Here is a 20,673-nt window from a genome sequence, read left to right on the forward strand (position 1 = left end):
TTTAATAGAATGAACTTATAACAGGTTATTCAAGCTGTCGCCTTTTCTTAATGTTTGGGTATTTCAGTTTAATAAAATAGCAGCAGTTTAGATGTCCTGCAAATGTGTGAATACATGATCTGTTTAACGTTGGTGTTTTGCATATACCTGCAGCTTTTTAGTAGCACAGATGTGGCAATGCACTTGACAATAGTGGAATAACTTCCATTCACTAAATGCTGATGTAGGAAAGGTGAATTAGTTTGAAAAGAGAAACCTGTACTGGTTAGGTGGTGGTAGTATATTAGGTGTTTGTGCATAACAGAGAGGTAACGCTTGTAACTTCTCAACTCATAATGAAAGACCTTCATAAAAAGCAATCTGAATGGTTAAAGTGTTTTGTCTCATTTTGATTATCATAGAGGAAGTGTGCCTTCTATCAGCGACCATGAAAAAGAAAACAAGTTTACATTAGCACTGTATCTTTAAGAGCCTAAAGGCTCGTTTTGTTGAGCACATCTTTAATGTTTAACTTGCTTTTTTTGTTTAAGTTGTTTTAATGTGTATAAAATGCGGTTAAATATGCTTGTCTTGTTTTCATGCGTGTCATAAAAGGAACATAAATGTTCGAAAACACCGTGGTAGGTTAGATGGAAATGTGCAATTTTATCTGAATTTTGTAGAAAAGTACAATGCACCTTAATGTTATGTAAAACAGATTCTATTTAATTTGTTAATAAAGGGATGTGTTGCACTTGACCCAGCATTATGTAAAACAGATTCTAATCCTATTTATTTTGATAATAAAGGGATGTGTTGCACTTGACCCAGCGTTTCAATGAGAAATATCTAATTTATTTTAGGCAAGTGAGGCGACAGCCTTGTATGTCATTTTCATATCTTCCTTTTGGTTTGTAGGACAATATAGGTGGCAATATAGAAGATTGTTCATTGAATTTTTGTGTTTGATTTCTAATTCTTTCAGTGTTCATCAAGTTTGTATTGTCTAATTCCTACCTTAATGTGAGTTAATGGAAAATAAGATCTGATTTCTTAGTGCTCCAGCTGCAGGAACAGATGGGAATGTACAGTAATGCCAGTCAACACACATAATTTTCCCAGGCTGTTAAACCAAGCATATAAACAATGCACTAGCATTGAACTCAGAAAGCAATAACACAAAAGTATTAATTACTGTATTTAACAAGTGGACTGTTTGCTTCCTGAAAGAATTATTCAAAAGCTATGTGCATCTTGATTTATGTTATAACCCAGACTGAAGCAACACATACTTTGTTTTGTCCCTTGAAAACTAATGCTTGCCTTCAGATTTTTTTTTTACTAGAGTCATAACAAAGTTATTGCAACACATATGTATTTACTTGAAAGGTACATATATATGGAATGATTTTATGCATTTGTATATTAGATTTAAATAAGTGGCTTAGTCCAAAGGATTTTTTCTGTCATGATTCATGAACTGGACATGATGCATCATAAGGATATATAATGAGTGGAATGGCTGCAGGGGGACTCTGGTGCCATATTTTGGTTGTCTGTTCTTCAGTTTGTGTTTGAAAGTTGGTATCCCATGATTCTATTGGAGTGGGTGGGGTTACATAATTATGTATGCAAATTGTATGTTGATGAGTGTACAGATTTGTACCTATTTTTCATGTGCCTTGTCCACATTTTTGCTGTTTCCAGGTTGAGAAGTATGTCCTTGTGTCATTTGCATTATGATGCTTATTAGCCTTCTTTCCACTGGCTTCCTGTTTTTCCAAGGATGTCAAAATTAACATCTGAAAGACCACCTGCACGTGGTAAGGACAAACTTTTTTTGATTAGTAATACCCATCAGTTAAATGCAAGTCTGAGGAGATCATAATTACTGTATTGCTTTAATATCTGAAATTTTTTAACGTGTATTTAGAACAGAGGTCAGTATGCCCAAGCATACCCATTCTACTGAGCCTGTAGATATAGGACAGGTTGAGGGTGACACAGTTGATCAGGTTAGTGTGGTCATTACACCAATTGCAGGGCTGATTGAGTCTGCCCATAGCCTTCATGAAGGCATGGTACCAAACAGGAGGGTTGCTAGAGGTGTTCAGAATAGGCCAATTGTTCACCTTCCTCCTGATGCTGGTGTGTCATTACTTGCCACCCGATGAATGCATAGGGTTGTCATGGAGGGACAGGCACGTTCCTCCAGAGCCTTGGAAGAGATAGTATGAGGCCTAAACATGGCACATTATGATGTGCATGACTGTCTCAGCCATATGGGTGACTGCTTGGATAGGTGAATGATACACTGGATCAGGCAGTATCATGATAGAATGTCTGCTGGGTGGTAGTTGTCATCCAAGTGTTCAAAGAATCACAACATCCTCTAGTTTTAGCCAATGAAGCCATGCCAGATCTGTCTACTGTGGAGTGGTTGGCATCCATGTTTCCATAATGCTGCAACATCCTCTGGTGTTAGCTAACATGCCTGTGCCAGATCCCACCCTGTAGTGACACTACTTCCACTATTCCATCAGTGATTCAGGTGTCCACATCCTAATCTAGTAGGCCATGGGGTTTTGGTCCTGGGCATAGTCATGAAGAGATCTTGTCCAGCAGATATCAATCATGTTCAGGTTGCACCCCCACTTCGAACCAGGGACATGGAAATGGCAGTGCAACTCTTGGCAGAGACAGCACGCTTGGTCAGGAGTGAACAATACTGAACTTTCAACTGTACCACACACAGCTCACACCTTTTTGACATGCCAGGATGTAGTGCTAGCATAGACTCTGATTATGTCCATGCAGACGCACACACACACACAGACACACACACACACACACACACACACACACACACACACACACACACACACACACACACACACACACACACACACACGCACACACATATCACAAAACCTGTCCATACCAACTCACACACATGTGAGCTAAGCAAAAATCAATGTTGATTGTGAAACATCTCTTGTAAGTGGCCCTGAAATATTTTCTACTTTAATGAATAGTCTGTGGTTCTTATGTGCACACTCTCACTACTATGGTGTCAGCCTTGACCTCCTTCTCCCTCCTCCCCATTCTGTGCAAATGATGATGACTGTGCTATACCCTTTGTTCATTTTATTTTGTCTTAGGGTTGCATATATGCCTGATGTACAGAGTGTACAGCTAAGTGAGTTTCTCACAATTTTGATTTTATGCATATGTTTTTGTACATATTCATTTTGGAATGTAAGTCATGCATTCAAATCACTGAAATTACATTCCTGCTCATTGCTCTACTTGTGAAATGGTTGATATAATTGTTCCATTGACTTGTATGTGTACATTTGGTAAGTCACCAGTTTGATGCCAGTTATTGTGTACAATGGAAAGCTGTATATTGCAGATATTATTCCTATAAGCCAGTAATGCCACTGGTGGCCACTTCACTCAGGTTCTGCTTGAGTACATTCATGACTGACACTATATAATATATCAGTTACTTTTATCTTCTTACACATTTGTTCCTGTGCAACAGGTTGCTTCATCTTCCACACTTAGACATTACTGCAGGTATGAGTTGTGTCTTTTGAGGCTGTCTCTGCGTGATGCTATCAGTGCACAGCCATTAAATGGGGAAGTAAAGTTTGTGGACATTGGTTGGCCTCAGTTTTACTATTTGTATATGCATAGGTCATGCTTATTCCTCAGCTGGTGAGTGTGTGTGCTATCCTTTCCTCTTAGCCAGTGCAAGGGCATTTTGTGCACACCTATGACTTCTGGCTCCCTCTGCAGCTAAAGGTCCTCCATCAGAATCCTTGTTTCTATGTGCTGGCAGTGCTGGCCCTGCCTGTGGTCCAAAAATGTGTGATCTTGGCCCTTTCTGTCCCCATTGCAGCTGTTTCCCCAAGATGATATTGTGCAACATGGCATAGACTGTGAGCATTTCTGCACAGTCTCCTGGGTCATACTGCAGGACACCCCCTAATGTGTCTAGACAGTGGAACCATAACTTCAGCATGCCAGACACATAGTCTATGATGTTTCTAGTTTGAACATGCACATCACTGCAGTCTGCTTCTGTGGGTATATGTGAATTTCTGATGGGTGTCATGAGCCACAGTTCCAGTGCATAACCTGCATCACCCAGTAGATGCCCTTGTGGAATATCACCCCCTAGTAAACCTTGTGTAAAGCTGAGAGGTGTGCCTGATAACCTTGTCTCTTTATCTCTGGGATAGTATGCCAAATATGATATTTCCCACATTTTTTGTTTCATAGCTCTACCTGCCTGCTGCACATTAATATATATAATACTTATTAAGAAATGGTTGGCATATAGTGCAGAAATGTAATATTATGTTAATTTCCATAACCAAATTCTACTTTTCATTTATTATACTGAGAGAGAAAATGAGAACGAGCCTCATCATATAGTTCTGACATTTGACTTTCTTCTTAATATATATCAGCAAATCTAACCAGGTAATCAATATTTACTATTAATACAACTTGTCAAACATGCCACGGAGTAGAGAAGTAAAAAAAAATACACATATAAAATGACAGCGTAATACACAGCAAAAAACAACATTATATGACAAATTCTGCATTAAAATGCCACCTATCATCCTAATTTTGCTAAAATTAGAATGCATTCCATTGTTAAGTGACAAGTGACTCTGTGGGACATTTTTTCAGCCATTGGGGTGAAGAGTTTCAAAGGATTTGGGCAGTCCCTGGACAGAACAGGAGGTTAGCTAAAATCAATTAAAATTTTGTTTACTCTAGCAGCCCTACTCTAAAGGAGAAAAGAAATTTGGGCAGACACAGAATATTTATTGCAGGCAACGATACAACCATTATTGTGAACGTGATCCAACAACTGACTAACAACTATAGCAAAGAATACAAATGCACAGTATTTGAGCTGAGAGAGGAGTCCCTGTTGATATTCTAGCTGTGACATTCTGCACCAGCTACAGCCACTAGTCCTGTCCAGCATGTATTCCTAGGTAAACAATGTTGCAGTAGAAATGTCAGGATGAGACAACAGCATGAGCAACATAACTTAAGTCACTTCCACAAAGTAAGTGTCTAATCCTGGAGATGTTACTTCAGTGGAGAAAAGAGGTGGTGGTCACATGGTTCCAGAGTAATATGTCTTGTTTAAGTACCACCCTTAGGTCCTGGACCATATCCACTTCAGCACTTATTTCATCATCAAACGAGACTATAGGCTCCTGGTGGGAGGTCAGTAAACAATGCACTCTTGCCTGCACCATCAAACCTCAAACTTAGAGGGATATGGTCATAAGACGTTTTCAGCCATCCATGCCAGGATGTTAGCAAAACATTTATCCATCACTGAGACAACATTTCCACAACAAGGGTTATTGGTCAATGAAAAACTGAACTCTATATCATCAGCACAGCTGTGGTAACCCATACTGTGCCCCCAGATAATGTGATAACTCATACTGTGCCCCCAAATAAAGTGGTAACCCATATGTGCCCCCAGATAATGTGGTAACCCACACTGTGCCCCTAGATAATGTGGTAATCCGTACTGTGCTACCAGATAATGTGGTATCCCATACTGTGCCCCCAGATAATGTCTTGCAAAGTACAGTTATGTAAGTTGAACTTACCATAATAGTAGATGTTGGAATAATCACTGCTGTAGTAGCCTTAGCTATATGGGTTATATCTGGCAAGGATATAACAGCCAGCCAGTTCCAAAGCATGGGGAGTCTCTGTGACAGGAATCTTTCCCTCCAGCATGTTCTATTTATTGTTGTGGTGATTTGTAGCTCACTACAGCACGTGGCTCACAGTGACTTGAATTTCTTTAGGTGGAGCATGTCCATCAATTCTGAGTTGGACATGGCTTTGTAAGTCAGGCGAAGATCACCTTTGAGTAAGCGATATGCCACTGAGTACAGCCAGAGTTTTTTCAGTCGGGCTGCATAGGACATATGTTTGAGGCCAGTAATCCTCTTGGTGAGGTACTTTTGTGGTCTTTCCAACTGCTGAAAGTGTCTTGTGAGGTACATCCCAAATGGGGCATTGTACTCTATGATGGGTCTAATGAGTGATGAGTAGAGGGGCACTATAAACTCTTTAATTCTAGATGCAAACCTTTTAGTAATTAGATGGGCCACATAGAAGGATTTCCTAACTACTTTGGCAATGGTGATGACCAGGTCCAATATGTTTTCACCTTTAGTAGGGGAGTTTACCAGCTGATCCAGGGCATTTGAGTTGATGAATTCCAGGAAGCGCTGGGCCTGGGAGTTTGTACTCTAGTAGTTTTCCCAGTGAATGGTAGGGTAATTGAAATCACCCAATATCAGGGTGTTCGGTAGGACTTTCATGTATTCCAGTGTCTCCAGAAAGGTGCAGTGGTGGTTCTGGGTCATGGAGGGTGATCTGTAGCAGGCCACAATTTACATTGCAGATTTGCCCGATGTTAGTTGCACATGGATGATCTCAGAGGTATCATGCTGTGCCACTAACCTGGAGGTGTAGGTATCCTTGATGAATATGGATACACCCCCTCCTTTTGTGTTTCGGTCCATGTTCTGTGGCTGACACGTGTGGTATGAGTTGTAGCCTGGTAGTACTGGGGTGCTATCTGGAGCCTTGAACCAGGTTTTAGTTACTGCACAGATGTCGACGTTCTCCATACTGAGGAGTGCTTCGAGCCCATGCATTTTGAGATTTAAACTCCTGGTGTTGAGTAGTATAACCCTCAGTTTTTTGTTAATTGTGCTGTTTACGGAGGTGGGTTTGACTTTTGAGCCTTGCCTAAAAAAGGCACTACGGGGACAGCAAGAGCCTTGGCCAGTATTCGAAAGCTTAGGGGTGACAGGTACAAGCTGTCTTTTGCGAAGCAACGTGGCTTGTCGAGCATGTTGTCCCAGGCTGACAGACACTGGATCCCCTTTGAATGACACCAGAAGCTTAGCCAATTGTTGAAATTGATAATTTTTTCTTTATACTGAGGTATCATTCTTGGTGAGGGCAGGATGCTACTCAGGGTCAGGGTCATACCAGCCTGGGCTACATGATCAGAGAGCTCTTACATGTTTCTTTTCATGTAGTCCAGGAAGGTACATCTCAGGTCATTCACACTAACATGAACAATGACAGAGTCAAATTTGTACTTGTTCTGGAGTGACCCGAGTGCTTGTGTTATGTGGCGGATTCTGGCTCCTGACAGGCAGCTAACAGTAACCCTCTGCTTGTCCAGCCTAGTGAGTGGGACATCAGTGTGCCTGATTATAGAGTCACCTATTACTAGTGTGTTAGGTATGTTATTTTGCCTAAAGGGCTGTGATTGTGCAGCACACTGATTTTGTGTTGTCTGGTTTGTGACGGGAGGTGCAGGTTGTTTGGGTGTCTGCTTTGGAGTTCTCTGATACGTTTGCAGGATTTTATTTAGAGCCTCCGAGTATGATTTTGTGTATTTATGTGAATTTTTTGCCAGTGCTGTTTTAGTATGTCTGTGTGCGGCTGGAGGTGTGGTGCAAGTATTAACCTTCTCCTCTTGACTGTCTGTTCCAGTCTTGAGTGGTGACAGCTTAGCTTCCAGTTTGGCTGTATAATTGCATCTCTTGCATATGTTAGTGCTTTGTGGTAGGAGGAGAGGGTTGTCTGTGTACACGAGGCAGTTGTAACATTGCCTCAGGATACCCAGATTCACCAGCTGGACTGGAGAGTACACCTGAAATTGCCCTTTAGTCATGCCTGAATAGTAGGGTGAGCTGCTTAGTCGCTTGGTTGGTGAGGGGTGAATAAAGAGCCTTGCCCTGCTGGGCAATCAGTGTCAGGGTATATTAGTGCTTGTTATTAGGTCTGAGCAAGTGCTGGGCTGTAGGATGCTTTTTGAGTGCTTAGGTTGAGAGACTAGTTTCAAGGGAAAAACTGAAGAGGAGACTTAGTGGAGCCGGGAATAATTTAACCATAGCTAACTGGCACTGCCTGGTGAGCAAAACCGTGCAAACATGGTTTTTATAGTAGGGAAATGAAAGAGATAGAAATTAGCTCAAAATGGCCAATAAACTACTAACTTTTGGGCTGGAACCACTCCTCCAGGGACAGATAGGTTGCTGGAAGCTCCCCTCTCTCACAGGTGAACAGAGAAACTTCCTTCTGTCCAAGTAAGGTATGGGCAGCTCAGAAACTAGCATCACAGCCCTGAATTCAGCACTAGACTGAAAACTGGACTATACTAGCTTAGAAAGGCGGGAAACAAGGAATTTTTTTGGTTTTCTTCTTTTTTTGAAAAGATAAGGCAAAAACAGTAAAAAATACACTTAAAACAGCTTTAAACGACTACAAACGATCAGAAAAGGCTATCACACTTTAGTGTGTAGCATACAACAGTTAAACAAATTATTTAAACAAAAAACAACTTTTTAAAAAGTGCAGGCAGTGAAATAAGTACAATATGTGAAAAAAACAGGCTTTTAAATCACAATAAATGCTGGAAAATCTGCATTTAGGCAGAAAACAGTTAAGTACAGCAAGACAGTATAGAAAACTGATACTTAATCACTCCAAAGTCTCTCTTCTAAGCTAGAAGACTTGTATCAGTTTAAGGCTTTCTAGTGCTACCCAGTAGGTTAGTTACAGGAAAGATGGGAAACAAGCGCAGATGTGGTCTTTTAAACCAGAAAGTTGTAAGAGATGGACAAACCGTCCAAATGGTCAATAAACTACAATTTCTGGGCCAAGAACCTCTCCTCTCGTGGTAGACAGGCTGCCTAGTGCTTACCACTCCCATTGATAAGCTAAAAGGCTTTCCTTCAACACAGAAAGGCTTGCGGGGCTCAGAAGCTTACCAACAGTCCTGGATACAGCAACTCTGTATCTGGACTAGGCTAGTTACAGGAAAGGTGGGAAACAAGCACAAGTGCGGCTTTTAAATGAGATGGAAAAAACTGCCCAAACAGCCAATAGCTACAACATCTGAGCAAGGAACCACTCCTCTTGTGGTAGATAGGCTACCTAATGCTTACCACTCCCACTGATAAGCTAGAAGGCTTCCCTCCAACACAGAAAGGCTTGGGGGGCTCAGAAGCTTACAAAGAGTCCTGGATACAGCAAATCTGTACCTGGACTAGACTAGCTATAGGAAAGGCGGGGAACAATTACAAATGCAGGCTTTTAAGCCAGCAAGTTGAAAGAGATGGAAAACTGCCCAAATGGCCAAATAAACTACAATTTCTGGGCCAAAACTCACTCTTCCTATGGAGGATAGGCTACCTAGTACTTACCACTCCCACTGATAAGCTAGAAGGCTTCCCTCCAACACAGAAAGGCTTGGGGGGCTCAGAAGCTTACTAACAGTCCTGGATACAGCAACTCTGTAACCAGACTAGGCTAGTTATAGGAAAGGCGGGAAACAGGTGCAAGTGTGGCTTTCAAACCAGAAAGTTGAAAGAGATGGAATAAAACTGCTCAAACAGCCAATAGCTACAATTTCTGGGCCAGGGACCACTCCTCTTGTGGTAGATAGGCTACCTGATGCTTACCACACCCACTGATAAGCTAGAAGGCTTCCATCCAACACGGAAAGGCTTGGGAGCTCAGAAGCTTACAAAGAGTCCTGGATACAGCAAATCTGTACCTGGACTAGATTAGTAACAAGAAAGGCAGGAAACAAGCACAAACACAGGCTTTTAAATCAGAAGGTTGACAGAGATGGAAAAGCTTCCCAAACGGCCAATAAACTATAATTCTGGGCCAGAAACCACTCCTCCTGTGGTAGATAGGTTACCAAGTGCTTACCACTCCCACTGACAAGTTAGAAGGCTTCTCTCCAGCACAGAAGAGCTTGGGGGGCTCAGAAGCTTGCCAACAGTCCTGGATACAGCAAGTCTGTATCTGGACTTGACAAGTTACAGGAAAGGCAAGAAAAAGCTTAGTTGTTTTTTTTCTTTTTTTTTCTTATACAGAAAAGCAGCTAAAACAGCAGTAAATACAATGCAGGCCAGCACACCTGAGTGTGTAGCAACTCTATGGCAAACACAGTTCAAAAAATGCAATTAAATTAACAAATGATTAAAAAAAAAGTACAGAAGGCAGTAAATTAGAAGGCTACTAACAAGCAGTAATAAGTGCAGAGTAAGAGCAACTGAACAGATAACAGCACGCAAAAGAGCAACTAAGACAGTTACAGTAAGAGCAGTTGAATAATATATATACATTTTATATATATATACATATATATATATATATATATATATATATATATATATATATATATATATTTGTTTTTTTTTTTGTTTTTTTTTTGAGGGAGGGAACAGAGCAGGATTAAGACGATACAGGGGTTGTTCTTCCCAAATGCTCTCTTTGTACACAGTAGTAGTGCATGAAAGGAGAATCCAAATACAAATCTACAAGAGAGGCGGGCAATTTCAAAGACACAAACATTAACACCAAAACAAGAACAGGGAGGGTGGGTGGGGAACTAAGTGTAGAGAGATAGCCACAACTTCAGTTGAATTAATATTCAGTGAAAAACACAAATAAATATTTTAAATGCAGTACTATATGAAAAAGAGCAGATAAAAGTGTACTTAAATTCACTTATACGTCCAGTTGATTTCAGGTAGATGTTAGCTGGCCAAAGCTCAGATTTTAAGCAGAGATAACTCCAAATGTACCACTTATATAAGGCAGGACAGAATATCAGTGATGAGGTGAAACTATCTCCCACTTCTATCAATGGCTACACAGAAATTCTAGCAAGTACTCTGTAGAGAGACAGCCACAACTTCAGTTGAGTTAATATTCAGTGATAAACACAAATAAATAAATTAAATACAGTACTATATGAAAAAGAGCAGATAAAAGTGTGCTTAAATTCATTTATATGTCCAGTTGATTTCAGGTAGATGTTAGCCGGCCAAAGCTCAGATTTTAAACAGAGATAACTCAAAATGTACCACTTGTATAAGGCAGGACAGAATATTAGTGATGAGGTGAAACTACCCCCACTGCTATCAATGACTACACAGAAATTCTAACAAGTACTCTGTAGAGAGACAGCCACAACTTCAGTTGAGTTAATATTCAGTGATAAACACAAATAAATAAATTAAATACAGTACTATATGAAAAAGAGCAGATAAAAGTACACTTAAATACACTTATACATCCACTTGATTTCAGGTAGATGTTAGCCGGCCAAAGCTCAGATTTTAAGCAGATATAACTCAAAATGTACCACTTATATAAGGAAGGACGAAATATCAGTGATGAAGTGAAACTACCCCCCTTGCTGTCAATGGCTACACAGAAATTCTAACAAGTACTCTGTAGAGAGACAAAGTAGCAGCTTTTAGAATAGTTCTAGAATCCAACCCTTTCCAAAAAGTCATAGAATAATCCAAGATCCTTGTAGAATAGGTATTGATCTTGCCTAAAAAAGATTTGTCATGGTGAAAGGAAGTAGTCTGTTTTGACACTGGTTCGCTCTTTTTCTTAACTTCAAACGAAATGAACAATTGATCTGATGATCTGAAAGGTTTAGTTCTGTCAAGATAATACATGTCTGTGGACATCCAAGGTATGGACTATCCTTTGTTTCTCATTTTTAGTTTCAGGAAAGAAAACAGGGAGATGGACAGTTTGACTTAAAGTAAACTTGGATAACACTTAGGCATAAAAGAAGGAAAGGATTAGTTCTCAAAGAAACCCTGTCCTTGTGGTAAATGAGGTAGGGCTGACTCACCATAAGAGCTTGCAACTCAGATACCCTTCTTGCAGAGGCAAGAGCAATCAATTGTTTCCAGGCTAAGAACCTCAAGTTAGCCGGATTAGCTGGTTTAAATGGATCAAGTGTTAGTTTCTCTAACACAAAATTAAGATCCCAAGTAGGGGCTGCTGATTTACTTGGAGGCTTCTTATGCAAAACCCCTTTCAAGAATGTGACTGCCTTGAAGGAGGAGGATACATGTGCAGACATGCTGAAATGGCTGATAAATTACCTTGATAGAGGAATAAGAAAGGCTGAAAAAAAAACTGACAGAAATGTATGCTTCATTTAAAAGCATGTTACAAAGACACTCCATTAAAACACAGCTCTTCTAACTTTAAAATAACTTTCCTGGCAAGGAAAGTATTAAAACATCAGTAAAAATAAGAAAATGGAAGTTTTGTTTCCCAAAGGGAACTTATCTTCCTAGATAAGGAAAGCGCAAGCCGACCTTCAATCCTCAAAAGCCACAGTGGAGCATAATCTTCAGCGACAGTAAAGCTCTGAAGGGCTTCACTCCCAAACTTGTCTTTTAGACAGCTTAGCTCAAGCTGCTTGGAAATTTGGATGCGTGGAATGTGTCCCGAAGCTTTGGAAAAAGTATTTGCATATCAGTGGCACTGCTGAGATAACTCATACTGTGCTCTCAGATAATGTCTCAGAACTGTGCATTAACACAGCTGTGAAAACTCATATCTTGCTCTCAGATAATGTCTCTGAATTATCATTAGCTCAGTTGTGAGATCTCATACTGTGCCTGCAAATCCATCCATCCATCCACAACTCCTTTTTTCCATTTTTACATATTGGATCAGGGTGTCACTTCAACAATGGCAATCAACTAAGTTCAAGGTTCACACCACTGATACTATGCCATCAGAATTTTGTATCATCAGCACAGATGTGAGAATTCATACTGTGCCCACACATAATGTCTTCTGAGTGAAGCACCGAATAAAAGGAGAGCCAATAAAGAGTGCCAATGGACTCCACAGAACAGAACTAGTAACTCAAATGATTCTTTTTCAGAAAATACTTTCTGATATCTATCAGGTAGGAGCTAAATGAAAACAGGGCAGCCTCACTTCATCCACATCTTGCCTGTAATCAGCTGAGTGGGATCCCCTGATCCACAGAGTCAAATGCTGCTGAGAAGTTTATTTATTTTGCTTTCAGTTTGTTAACTAGGCAGGTAAGCTGCTTATCATCCCCTATTCCGCTACAGCCCAGGCCCACTGGGCAAAATAAGAGAGATCTAGAAAAGTTATTCCCAGCACAGATAATGTTGGGTTAGAGATAAGGGAGACATAACAATCAATTATATGATAGCTGATATATTTATAAATGAAAAATAACAGTCAATTACATCATAGCTGAGTCGAGATATACATAACAGTTGAATAATATATCCAAAACTAATTGAAATCCCCAAAAACTAAGGTAGAAAAGCTTTTTAAATTTCTTATACAAAGAAAATCATGACCTCAAGAAAAAAAATGTCTCATTGCTATGGTACTAAACTAAACTTTAAAGAGTCCAGCATGCAATGAGTGGTCAGGTGATTTTATAACAATGTGTCAACCACCTTTTTCAATATCATTCTCTAAAAGCAAAGTTTGAATGTGGGTCCATATTTATTGTGGTTACTTGGATGAGGACTCCACTTTCTGAAGATGAGGGTAAGTATGGGGACCCTGAAGGCCGCAGGGAAACTTGTATCTGTAAGGAAAAGAGCAGCAATCCTTAGGTTAGTTCGTCTAAACCATTCCGAGGGAAAATAACTAAGAACACAGTAAGAAGGGCAGAGACAAGGTTATCATATTCACACTTTCCTGGAACTTATATGTACAAAATGTCTATTGGTGAAAAGCTAATTCCACTTCACTGGCCACTATCAGCTTATCAGACTGAAAATGGCATTTCAGATGCCTTGAACCTGGTATCTTACCCATGATGCTTTTACCCTGCTTAAAGCACACTGGTTCTGAAAGTGCATTTTAGACTCTTGTAGGCAGGCTGCACAACCTGTCCACACTGTGAAAGAGCTGTGTTTGCCAATTTGCTGAAGGGTGAGATTTCCTTGCAGGAATGATGCCTTCCTATGGGATATAGCAGATTGATTCTATTTGTGGTTGCCTATCACTTTACATCTGTCCTACTTGCACTAACATGCAATCCAGTGATGTCTGAGCAGTTGCCCTTCCTCCTTCAAATTATTCCAAAACATGCTCAAACCATTTTTATTCAAGTTTCAAATGGACAATGTGCATGTGTTCTAGAAATATGTGGTCAAGGAAGGAAGAGAGGCTACCACAGTATCATCCAAGAAATCCCTCAGTATAGGTGGTTGCACCCAATACAGCAGATGCAGTCATAGAATCCCAAATGCTTATAGTCTGATACTATTAAAATGGTAGGCGAGAGTAAAATGAAGATATATTTTTGGAGACAATAAACTCAGTGCTTTATACAGAGACCCTGCTTGTATGTTCTTTGGATGTCAAACATGACTTTGATCACTCTGTCCTTCTTCCTCTATACTTGTGCACTGCTCACATCTTCACCAAGCATTTTGTCTCTGCTGTTCAAATATTAGAAGCTGTTTGTAATACTACAGAGCTTGCAAGTAGCCCTGCATGTGCACATGCATTTTTGTACTATTGTTATTGTTCTTGTTATTAGTATTATTATTTATTTTTTCACTAGATGTGCACGGTATAAGAAGTAGATTCAAAGGACATACCTAGTTCAAAATGTAAATATTAAACACTGTTAATACGTTGATTACATCACTCAATATCAATTACATCTTGCTAACAAAAGTAAGCTAGACCTGCATTGTCACAGAATATAAGAGGGACAAATTGCCTTAGACTAAAGGAAAATAGCCAAATAAACTACGATGGTTAAATATAATATGACCATGAAAGAAATGCTCACACACACACACACACACACACACACACACACACACACACACACACACACACACACACACACACACCACCAAAACATGGCAGAACAAATAACTAAAAGAAAACCAAAATTATAATTAAAATAAAATAACTTAAACATAGATGTCCCACTTATTTCAGTATGGAAAGAAGGCAATGGGACTGCCAAACCTATAAGCCAAATGAGGTCTACCTGATATGCATAGAGACACACCTTTTTCACTTACATAAGAGAATACTGTTTCAAGACCGAAACATTTTGAGTCAATAGGCTGCCAGCCTTTGGGCTGCATGAGCAGGTTCAGGAAGGAGGAAAGGGTTTTCAGTTAATTTTGGGCTTAAAGGATTCCCTTCTTGCTCATGTGGAAGGCAGCACAGTGTCCAAACATTACGACATTGCATGTACAGTGCCTGAAAATAAGAGGGATAAGGCTGATCAATGCCCACTACATTCAGAGGCAGTGAGGAAGAGGTGGTGAAAAATGTTTTGGTTCGAACTGAACGATGCACACTGAGGCTAATAATGTCTTTGTTTCTGAAAATGAGATGGTAGATTTGAGGCTGGAGGTCACCCCATCAGACCAGTGATGAAAGCAGTAGGTCACTTGCACTAGGTATTGTATGTGATGTAACTAGGGAGAGTTTGACACATTGAGTGGGTCTAATGCAGGGTTATGCTCCCACTCACGTAAATCTAGATAGAGACCATGTTGTTTAACAAATAAGTTGGTTTGGGGTTGTGGTCTGTTGAAACAGAACTATGTGACACTGTTCATTCTAAATGAAAGAACAGAATGTAAACTAAGCAAGAAATTGCTGTGCCATAATGGTTTCCTGACACTGACTATATGGTGTGAATGACCTCTGGTCTTATTCCATCTGCCATGATGTGGACATTGTGCAGAGCAGAAAGGAGGTCCTGAGACAATGGATGTTCCCTCTTCTAGCCCTAAATCAGTACACTTATGTCTATGGGTCGACCGTACTAGACAGTTGTGGTAGTCCATACTTCTATTGTGTTATATTGTCTGTCTGCCTTAAGGAAACTTAAACAGTGAAATGACATACATTTAGAGTATAAGCAAGGAACTTAATGGGTATGGTGAGGTTAGTCAGTGAATGATTTTGCAGTGCTGACTACACATGCCTACAACTTCTTTCTTATATGAACATTATTCATAATGTTTGTTTATAGTATGACTAAGTGTAGAGAATAAATGATGTTGTAGCACTGATCATGAATGTTTTCTTCATTCGTTTGCTAAACCCATTCGTAAGGAATATGGCTACATGCTTCTTTTAACTTTTCATGTCACATTCAACTTATTAAAGTCAAACTCAGCAAATTTGTCTTCTGATTTAGAAATTTTTCCTGCTTCATCTCTCCAGCAGCTAAGGCAGTAAAAGGAAAAGTGAGCGAGCCAAAAGCAACCAAATGAACCAAGAAAAGTGTAGCAAACACTCAACCAAGCACAAATAAATCGAAGCCCCAAAAGGTAGAAAATGCTTTAATAAGCACTATTAATACCACTCCAACACAAAGACTGGATCTGTAAGGTACAAAAAGCACAATAATGTATCCACCAAGCAAGGAAAAGGATTTATCCTCCTCCAGCTTAAAAATGTTTTCACGTTCTTTGCTTCTACTTCACAAAGGAACTGTACTGCTCTACAAACCACCTCAAACAATATTTGCTGGTTCATTAACCTATCTCCTAAAAAAGAACACCACTGACAATCTTGAAAAAGCCAAACGGCTGCCCATACCACAGCTTCCTTTATTCTGAGTACCCAATTATACCAAATGATGTGGAAGAAAAGCTTCCCTTTCTTTACTTAGATAATTCCAGAAAGTGTACTACTAATTTATAATCTAAGCCCTCCACCCCAAACACACTACCACACTTTCTCAGATTCACCAAAATTCAGGCTTTCCTCTTGTCATGCCTAGGCTATACCAGACAACAAATACATCTCTAACAAATGTTATGCCACTCCCAACAACGTTCCTCTTACACACACCCCTTTCTGCCTTATTCCTTCTCCACTTCTTATACACAACAGTTCACCTCCCTAAAACTCAAACCTCATGACATCTACCCTTTTCCTTTCTGACTTATGACATCCAGAAATGCTTCCCCTACTACCCTCCTCTTCCTGATGTACATATCTCAAAGTGAACTAATGTGCCTTTACTAGTTTTCATAGTTTGTAAGATTCATATGACTACAAAAATAGCATTCCTTTGCTATAATTCATATCATAGTACAAATATCCATTATGCAGTAAAAATGCCTTGTGAATGTACTTTTAATGTGAGATGTTGAGCAACTTTTGTCAGCCTTGCACTGATTAATCCTACACCATTTTCTACATACTTCTTATATGAAAAATGGAAAAAAATGTGAAACCAACAGCTTGGAGCATCAAGTGATACTTTATTATTATTAGAAAATTAAAAATAAATGAATAAATAAAGACTTTCATTTATACTGTTTAACAGACTTCTTCAGACTCTGAGTTACAAATGATCCATGCTTCATTACATAGTGAAAAGAATATGACTTTAAAAATCAGCCAATTACAATAACCTTTTTTCAGTGTAAGCTGAGTATACCTAAAAGCTTACACCTTAATTTTTTTGTTTATTCAGTACACATTTAGGTTCATAGGTTCATACTAGGCTATCTGCCCTAGGGCATTTATAAGCCTAGCCAGAATGTGTTTGGCTTTCGCCACCCATTTTAAATTAATTTTGCTATACCCTTTTTTGAGGTTAGTATACTGTGCCTCTGTCTAACAGTGACACAGAAGTGATACCCGGGGTAAACCTATGATCTCCCATCCACTCATCAAGATTCCTCTTGAAGAGAGTCAATGAGGGACTCTGCCTAACCTGGACTGGGATTTTATTCCAGAGTGAAGGGAGCCTCTGGGTTATGAATCTGTCCCTCCAGCATGTCCTATTTATTTTGGTGCTGAGGTTCAAGTCTCTCGAGCGTGTAGCTCGATGGAATTTAGATTTTCTGAGGTGCAGCATGTCCATGAATTCTGGGTTGGACATGGCTTTATACGTCAGGCACAGATCGCCTCTGAGCAGGTAGTATGCCACTGAGTAGAGCTGGAGTTTCTTTAACCAGGCAGCATATGGCATCTGTTTGAGCCCTTTGATCCTCTTGGTGAGGTACTTTTGGGGTCTTTCCAGTTGCTGCAGGTGTCTGGTAAGGTACATCCCAAAAGGGGCATTGTACTCAATTATCATTTAAAATGAATATGATAATTTAAACTAGAATAGTTGTGGCATTCAGTCTCACCTGCTGCTCATATTGTTTTCTAGCAAGTTCTTAACAGTACCACCCATGAATCAACAACATCTAATCATAAAAAATAAAACATTTAAAACTTGTGTATTTTCATATATGCCTATATAATACATTCTTGTTATTCTTCTTCTTAATAGCAATATGATGCTCATAGATTCTCAAATGGAGTTTTCTAGTAGTCCTGCATACATAAAATTATTGGCAGTATAGGCACTAAGCAATAAGCAATACAAAAGTTGTATTACTAGCACAATACTTTGCGCAACATATTAATGTTTACACAAAAAAGGTCTGTTGAAAAACATGAATTATACAAATAAGTTCCTTTGTCTCTAATTTAAGACTATCTCACACCTTGGGTCCCTCTGTTATGTTTTTGATATGATAACACTTCTTGTTAATAATGATTGTAGCCTCCCCTGTGAAATTTTCTACAACTAAATCTCCAGCCAAAATTTACCAGCTATTTTTTGCTATTTCTTTAATTACTGAAATATCAAGGGTATATGATAAAACATTAGCACACCCCATTCTGTACAATTGAGAGAGAACACTTATATTAACCCCTCACAAAATTATATGATGGGGGCTGAGATAGTGTCTCTGTTTTAAAGGGAAAAAGTGCACTACAGGTTTGTTTTCATCCTGGAATATTAAGAAGAGTAACAGTACATAAATGTTAAACTATGCATTTATGAGAACTGTTACTTTCTGGCATAGGTTTTACAGGTTGAATTATATAAATGCAGGATAGCTCTACCTCTCATCCTTATTGCTTCATCTACTTCAACCTTGAATTTCAATTGCACAAGTATTTTTTTTCTGGATTCAGTCTTTTCATGGTAAACTGCCACATTGCTCATTGTTCCATATCATTGCTTTTATAACACATTTTTTTTTATTCTTGCTTGCATATTTGGCTCATATTTTATTTTATACAAATTATTTTCTTTAGTTAATTCTTTTAACTGTGGATTTATAATTTCACTTGCTCTTAACATATATATATAGTTTTGTTAAAGTCAGGTTTTCTCTCTTAAAGCTTTCACCTCATTTCAACATTTCTTATGCCACAGAATATTGTGTGTGTTATGAGAGAACAATGCAGGTTGCCAGAGTCACAGTTGTTGGCTGTAGTTTTACCTAAGTAATATAAGCTCCTGTAGTCTATATAGGATCTTTAGCTATTTTAAAGATCAAATATTCAATACATGGCAAATTGTTTCTTGGCTGGAAATAATTATTGAGTTTTTCTATAAACAGTGTTTGTTTACCTTTTCCTTCATTGAGAAAATGCAAAAGTTACTTTGAGCATAACACTCTTATGCTTACTTCCCCAGCAACACAAAGAAGTTTAACATATTGTACTAGTTAAGATTTTTCAACTACTGTCTGCTTGTACTGGAAAATAAAGCAAAACATCTACATGTAAACTATCCAATTTTCTGCAAAATTTCATTGAAGCACAAGCATTTGAAGAAGGTACAACCAGCCACATGCCCGATGAGAATTAGATTTATTTAGTTTCAAACACAAAAAACTTTTGAATGCAAATATATTTATCCACTTTTATAAATATATTTCTTATGTTACTGGATATATTTCTACAGTCTGTGACTCAAAGTCATATAAAGAGACTTGATGAATAGTCCAGATGAACTCTCTACACCTTTTGTGTACCAAATGTCCAGAAAGACTGATTTGTGGTTATTACAAAAACAAACACCATTTTAATTAGCTACATTTTTGGGAATTATACAAATACTGTTTATAATTCCCATTTATTACATTCATTATATTATAGCTTTGTTTTTTAACTATAATCACAATTAAAACACATTAGGAATCTGGAATATGAAACAAACCAAACTGGCAATTTTATAGGTAGAAAATATAAAAATAAATACAGGATGTTCTGGCATAAAATACAAAGTTTTATAAAATATTTTGCTTTTCCAGCAATCTGACATTTCAAGTTTTGGATAAATAAAAAAAAGTATACTTTAACAGGATATTCAAATTACTACAGTTAGCTTTGTAGCCAGGCATGAAGATTAAGTAGAAGAAAAATTAATGTAGAAACTATTTAAATCCTTTGGCCTAATATTAATTCCCTAATGACATAAGATGAATATTAATAAGAACATTCTATATGTAATTAATATAGGACTCCTTCTTGGGAATTAAAAAAAAATGAGTGTTTCTGCTCCTATATTGCCATTAAGCATGAGCTAATTTCTACTTAATTTTATGTTAACTAATGAGTTCATTTTTATAGGTGTAATGATCATGAGAAAACAGATTTTTTAAAGTTATAAAACCAAATGGCACTCTACTTACCCTGTCCTTATTCTTGACTAAGCAGATGATGAGAATCGCAAGAATTGCTGCAATTAGGACGACTATTACAATTATGACAATCCCTGCAAGAGCAGAACATCACAGGTTATTGTTAGTTACAAAGTCTATAAGCAGTTTATTGCAGTGATATTATCATCACAATGCCTCTTTGATACTACACTACCTGCTTTTTTCCATAGGGTATTGTTAAATGAGATTCTGTGGCAACTTTCTACCATATATGCAAACACATTTGCTTCATTTTAGCCGTATTCCATCACACAATATCAATGTG

At 38.6% G+C, this 20,673-nt stretch overlaps 1 protein-coding gene across 1 annotated transcript in view; it reads right to left on the reverse strand.

The window, feature by feature from the left end:
• Positions 1–20,673, reverse strand: part of LOC122794104 — a 1,019,538-nt gene that overhangs the window by 606,261 nt on the left and 392,604 nt on the right. The window contains exon 6 of the mRNA XM_044062251.1: positions 20,379–20,461. Within this exon, the coding sequence (XP_043918186.1) occupies positions 20,379–20,461 (83 nt within the window). The remainder of the gene's footprint in view (positions 1–20,378; positions 20,462–20,673) is intronic.

This window comes from Protopterus annectens, chromosome 2.part1, assembly GCF_019279795.1.
Source record: "Protopterus annectens isolate FY-2018-M chromosome 2.part1, PAN1.0, whole genome shotgun sequence".
NCBI lineage: Eukaryota > Metazoa > Chordata > Ceratodontiformes > Protopteridae > Protopterus > Protopterus annectens.